The following is a 6,063-nucleotide window of genomic DNA, read 5'->3' as shown; positions in this document are numbered from 1 at the left end:
CTTGGCCCCCGTGAGTCCTATCAAAAAAAAAAAGTGGCCTTGCTTTTCTTTGGCCCAGCGGCCCATTGGGAGAGGACACTGGCAGCTCCCCTAGTGTTTGGCACCCTGTGCAACTGTACAGATCACACATCCCAAAAGCTGGTCCTGTCTGGGACGACATCTCTTTGCAGCACCTGCCGCCTTCACTCTGCTACATAGTTGGAAAGGAAGGAGGGCACAACATAAATGCTTTCGGCATTTATTTTTATTGTTAGCATTAAAAAAAACACACAGATAGGAATAATAAATAGGTCATCAAAGTGGTTGCAGTATACATTTTTCACAGAGTGAGCGGTTCATGACTGTTTAGGGTACATTGGATTCTTTGGTATATATTAGCTTTAAAGAGCTAAAAAAATGTATTGCAAGAATAGTTTAACATCCTTCTGTAGCCATGAGAAAAAGCTGAGGGGGGGGGGGGGGTGTTAGTCCCCTACAGTGTACCAGCTGTTACCTCCATTTTGATATTTCTCAGAAAATCTCATTTTTCAGAGCCAGCTTTTCCACTAGAAAGGTGGCACAAAATCTACTGAACTCACAGATCCACTGAGCACATTTAAGTGGTAAGTTAGTCATCAGTCTTTGAAGTCTTTGTTTCAGGGGTAGGGCCTAGGCTCTCCTTCTGAACTTGTTGATGGCAAAGAAGAACACTTTTTGATAGGCCTCCTTGAACTGCCGGTTCATGGCGGCATACAACACTGGGTTGATGCAGCTGTTGAGCCATGTCAGATTGGCAGCGATCATGTGAAGCACCTGAGGTGCCCTGTTCTTGGCATCAAAGATATTGAGGAGGAGGAAGGGGATGTAGCTAAGGACGAAAAAGAGAAAGACCACAAAGCACATACGAGTGACCTTCTTGAATTCCGTGTTGGTGCTCTTGGGCTGGCATGAAGCTGCTGGGGTGGAGCTTTTGGCGGGGCTCATGTCAGATGTACTCTGGCTTTTGGATGTGGTCACCTGTACAGAAATGCACTCAATGGACTGGGAATGGGAAACTCCTGTATCCACCCCACTGTCCAACTCCTGGAATTTACCATGGATGTCTGAATTGGTGCCAGCCACATGGTCACTGGCATCGGCCACATGATCACTGGTGCCAGTCACATGGTCAGTCTTCATGTTTGTTGTCTTCAGTTTATACTGATCCAGAGCTTTAGCAGCTGCCTTTACCTTCCTATGAATCAGGAAGTAGAAAACTCCAACACACCCAAGGCCCACCACAAAATAGAAGGCCATTAGAATTGTGGTATAAGGTCTTCCCCTGATTCGATGGAAGCTGCAGGTGCACACCTTCTGGACCAGGACAAAGACAGGCCAGAGGGGGGCAAAGCTGCTGAACCCGATCACCCAAGTGCTTAGCATGATGAGCACCACGCCAACCCTGGTGAAAATGCGGTCAAAATGCCTGGAGTTGTTGATGAGCAGATAGCGACTAACGGCAATCAGGCAGAGAGTCAGGATGGAGACAGAGTTGGATACGAAGAGCAACATGCCAAAGATCCGGCAAAAGATGGTCCCACTACGCCAATATAAGTGGAGGTAGGCATCCACAGAGAAGGGTTGTAGGAAGGAGCAGTAGAGTATGTCCGCCAGGGTGAGGTTAACAATCAAGAGGTTGAAGCGTGTCTGCAGTTTCTTGTCCAACATGAAAGCCAAAATGGTCAAGACGTTCCCTACTGTTCCCACCAGGGACACAATGATCCCCCAGGTCACCCCCACATAGCGGTAATTCACAATAGAAGGGTCATAGCAGGAAAAGTTATCTGTCTCGTTGGACATCTCTGAGGCAGTCTTAGCAGAATTTTCTTTCAATGCAGAGAGGGCTGGACTTGGGGTTTTTTTCACAGTTCTGTAAAGAAAGAGAAATGCAAACATCAGTTACGGAAATGCATAATGCATTCAGGAAGCTATCTGTCACCTAGTTATCATTCATGTCAGCAGCCTATTTTTAAACAGAAGCCACAGCTAGGTTAGCTAAAACTTTACTGCTGAATAGTTGGGTTGCTAGATGACTTCAGTCGAAAAAAAAATTATTTGGGCTTGCTTAGCACATGTAGAACCACAAGTTTTCAAACCATCTCTAGAAATGTCAATGTAAAATCTGTGAGCAATGAAAACACTTGGCATTTTCTCATAGTCTCACCCTCACTGCAAAGGTGACACCCTCCTAATGAAATAATTTGCGTCTATAGACTCCAATGGTATCACCTTCTTAGCTATCATTATAGCTTCTGAAAGTCAGAAGATTCACAGCCTTCAGTGGCTCAACAGCTTGAGAGGTGTGCCACTACATCTATTAGAAAGGTCTAAACACTGTCTCTGAGTAAAACATGTAGGTAAACGCTCAATGACCTGAGGCTTTAGAAAGGTAGGTGTCACGTGAAAAGATGGTGGTAGATGGATTCAATGACCTCCCCGTGAATGTAAAAAAAACAGTAACTGAATTCAGTAAAGTCAGGCCAGCTTGGTGGCACTCAGTGGCAGTGCTGTACAGGGTGCGCTACCACGCACGGAGAGCCCTGGCTTCAATTCCTGGCTCAGGTTTTCTGCTCCCTGTGTGGCCAAGGATGGGGATGGCATAGAGGTGGCATTCGCAATGCTGGTGAGGGGAGAGGGAGTCACAGTCATCGTGCAGTGTAATACATACTGCCTGGATTTAGAGTCCATGATTGCTGCAATAATTGGACTAAGCAACAGGTTGAGAGGCTGTAAAATTAGGGGGGGGGGGGGGGAAATCCGTGTGGTAGTTGTGAATGAGGATTCATGGTGCCACAAGATCCCAGCCCTGCTTCCCACTGAGCTGGAATATAAAGGAATAAGAAGAAACTGCTAGGTGAAAAAAAAAATAAAAGAAATATTCAAGAAAGCCTCAGCTAAGCAGAGAGAAACTTCAGTACTGGGCATGCAAGAAGTAAAGTTTCCTTACTGCCTTTCCCTTCTGGCAATAATCTCAGCCAGGACCCTTCACTTTGGCCACTTGGAGAAGAGTGTGATGAGAAGTGGCTTCATGGCTACCTGCATGTTTCTCTGAAATTCTTGTGTTAAAGGATTTGGGGTGAAATGTTAATTTATCTGCCTTTTTAAAGTCTGGTTCTTCTCGTTCTGTGCTTTTCCTCGGAAAAGAGTGTGATACAAGATGGGTCTAATAACTTGACCCATCTTGCTGGCAATGCATCTTGCATTAAGTTGTAGGCCTCCCATTTAAAAGAGATGGGTTGCGAATCAGTTTCTGTGGCTGATTCTCCCCATTTGCTTATTTGCCTTGTCTGTTTGTCTTGACTAGATTGGAAGCTCTATAGAGTAGGGACTGTCTCTTATATGTACTGTATCTGTAAAGCACTGCATAAGGTGTGTTCCTATATTAATGTTTAACAATAGTAGTAAAGTAAAGTTCCAGATTGATCGGGGTTGATGATATTGCAGTAACATAGAAAAATAGAATATGATGAAGGATAATGACTATAAGGCCTGTTTAGTCTGTCAGATTTCACTGGTGCAGTGCTTTAAACCTTAGGTGATCTCTGACATTCCCCTCACTTCTTCACAACTACTGATCCTCTGTGCTTATCCCATGCTTTCTTGAATTTTGTTACTGTTTTGTCTCCTCCACATCTTCTGGGAGGCTGTTTCATGCATCCACGACCCTTTCTACGAAGAAATGTTTAATATATTTATTTATTTAATGACTTATTACTCGCCTACTCAGATAGTATGACCAAACATATAGGGTCATTTATCAAAATGCTATAAGGCGTTTTCGCAAGCGTTAAGGGCTTATCGCATGCAAAAAGCACCATTAACGCATGCGATAAGTCCTTAACGCATGCCAAAACGCCTTTAACACATGCGATAGCACTATAACGTATGGTGCAATGCAAATCCAAAAAAGAGGAGGAGTTAGGGACGGGAGTGATTTTGGGATGTGTTCTCCAATGCCTGTTTTAGTGGTTTTGAAGTTCCCTGAGCACCAGCCTAGTGAGAGAGAGAGAAAGAGAAAAAGAGAATGATATAGTTAGTGAGGTTTGGGTGGACCCTTGGAAACTGTGGCAGCTGACCACGCCCACGGGGGGACGTCCCGTGAGGGGCCACAGGTCAGGTTCAGCTCTGGACACACAAACACAGATAGTTCTTTATTTAGACAGTTTGAGAAGCCACCAGAGGTGGCAGTAGTGAGTAGAAGATGTAGCCCGGCTGGGCTAGTATTCGCCAGGGCCCTGGAACAGCGGTTCCTCCGGTAGCAGTGCTGTAGTAGAGAGAACTGAGAAAGTGAGCACAATTGAACATTCACAGAGTCCCAAATATGGAGAAGCCCCGAGATAGGAAGAGCTGGCCCTCGAGGAGCAAGTACCAGATCCCTGGAAGCAGAGAAACTTGTTGGCAAAGTACTCACACAGCGGTTCCACGTAGGAGATGGCACTGGCGCTGGAACGGAGGCAGGCCCTCGAGGAGCGAGTACCTGGTTCCAGGGAGACAGCTCTGAGGAGTGGATGATAGTAGTACTCACTGATGGTGTCTGTAGCGAATTCTTCCAAGTAGAAGAGGAGATAGATGCAGGCAGCAAGTCAGGGAACATGGGCCCTCGAGGAGCAAGTACCGGTTACCTGATAGCGACCTGAAAGAAGCAAAAGAGGCCCCCGAGGAGCGGGTACCCCGTTAGCAGAAAGAGTCCAATGGAAGTTGGAACGGCAGAGTAGCTGGGTACGGAGAGCAAATCCCATCCGTAAGAATCACCCTTGCTAACTCAACAGCTAGCAATAAACTGTAGGCTTAAATATCCGGGCTGCGTGACATCATCACAGGGGGGTGCCAATGAGGAAATAAGAATGAGGGCCGTGTGGCGCGCACGCCCTAAGGTACCTTTAGGACATAGCGGGAGGCAGCACCCAAGCCGGTTCGGGGATGCCGGAGAGGACAGCAGGCAGACGCCGCGGCAGCCAGGCGTCCATGAAGAGCAGGAGGAGTCACAAAAAAGGAAAGTAGGCGGAGTGAAGCTGTCGGGAAGTGACAGTCGGAACAGTACCCCCCCTTCAAAGGGCGGTCTCCTCTGTGGTACCAGGTTTTGGTTTCCAAGGATACGAGAGATGAAACTGATTGGAGCATCTCTTTGTCAAGGATATTAGCCAGAGACTCCCAATAATTTTTTTCGGGGCCAAAACCTTCCCAAAGAAGGTATTCCCAAGTCTTGCCTTGTCTTTGGACATCAAGGACAGCTTCGACCTTGTATTCTAGGTCATCTTCTGCATTGATGGGAGATGGTTCCTGAGACTTGGAAGAGAACTCACTGAGAATGAGTGGTTTCAAAAGTGAAACATGGAAAGCATTGTGGATGTTTAATCCAGGTGGTAGCTTCAGACTGTAAGTGATGTTGCCAAGACGCTGGAGGATTGGAAATGGTCCAACTTAGCGAGGAGCAAATCGAGTGGAGGGTAACTTCAGTCTAAGGTGCTTAGTGGATAGCCAGACTCTGTCACTAGGTTGAAAGACAGGCACTTTGGAATGGTGAGTGTCATAAAACCTTTTAGCTCGATCACTCACTTTGAGTAGCATTTCTTTCGTCTGTGTCCATAATTGATGGATATCATCAACAGTGGACTGTGCTGCTGGGAACATTACTGAGAGCTTCAGTGGAAGTGGCGGTGATGGTGAACGTCCATATACCACTTCAAAAGGTGTTGATCCAGTGGATGATACTGGATGAGAATTAATGGCGAATTCAGCCCATGGTAACAGTTCAGCCCAATTATTCTGACGGCAACTCACATAGGCCCGAATGAACTGTTTCAGGGTCCTAGTTCTGTACGGCCATTTGATTGAGGATGATAGGCAGATGTATAATCTAGAGAGATGTCGAAAAGCTTGCACAAAGCCTTCCAGAATCTTGCCATGAACTGTGATCCTCGATCCGAGACTATGTGCTTCGGTAGGCTGTGAAGGCAAAAGATGTGGGTTATGAAGAGCTTCACAAGCTCCAAGGCTGAAGGTAAGCCAGGCAGCGCCACGAAATGGGCCATCTTGCTGAAGCGG

The 6,063-nt window shown here is 46.4% G+C and overlaps 1 protein-coding gene across 2 annotated transcripts in view; it reads right to left on the bottom strand.

The window, feature by feature from the left end:
* Positions 1-224: 224 nt before the first annotated feature.
* GPR84 (G protein-coupled receptor 84) overlaps positions 225-6,063 on the bottom strand; it is a 41,067-nt gene continuing 35,228 nt past the window's right edge. For both annotated transcript variants that reach the window (XM_029595151.1, XM_029595150.1), the window contains exon 3: positions 225-1,888. In XM_029595151.1, the coding sequence (XP_029451011.1) occupies positions 649-1,818 (1,170 nt within the window). In that variant the 5' untranslated portion in view covers positions 1,819-1,888 and the 3' untranslated portion in view covers positions 225-648. The remainder of the gene's footprint in view (positions 1,889-6,063) is intronic.

This window comes from Rhinatrema bivittatum, chromosome 3 (assembly GCF_901001135.1).
Source record: "Rhinatrema bivittatum chromosome 3, aRhiBiv1.1, whole genome shotgun sequence".
In the NCBI taxonomy this organism is placed as follows: Eukaryota; Metazoa; Chordata; class Amphibia; order Gymnophiona; family Rhinatrematidae; genus Rhinatrema; species Rhinatrema bivittatum.
Note: the sequence above shows the minus strand (reverse complement) of the source record. Positions and strands in the feature narration are given on the sequence as shown.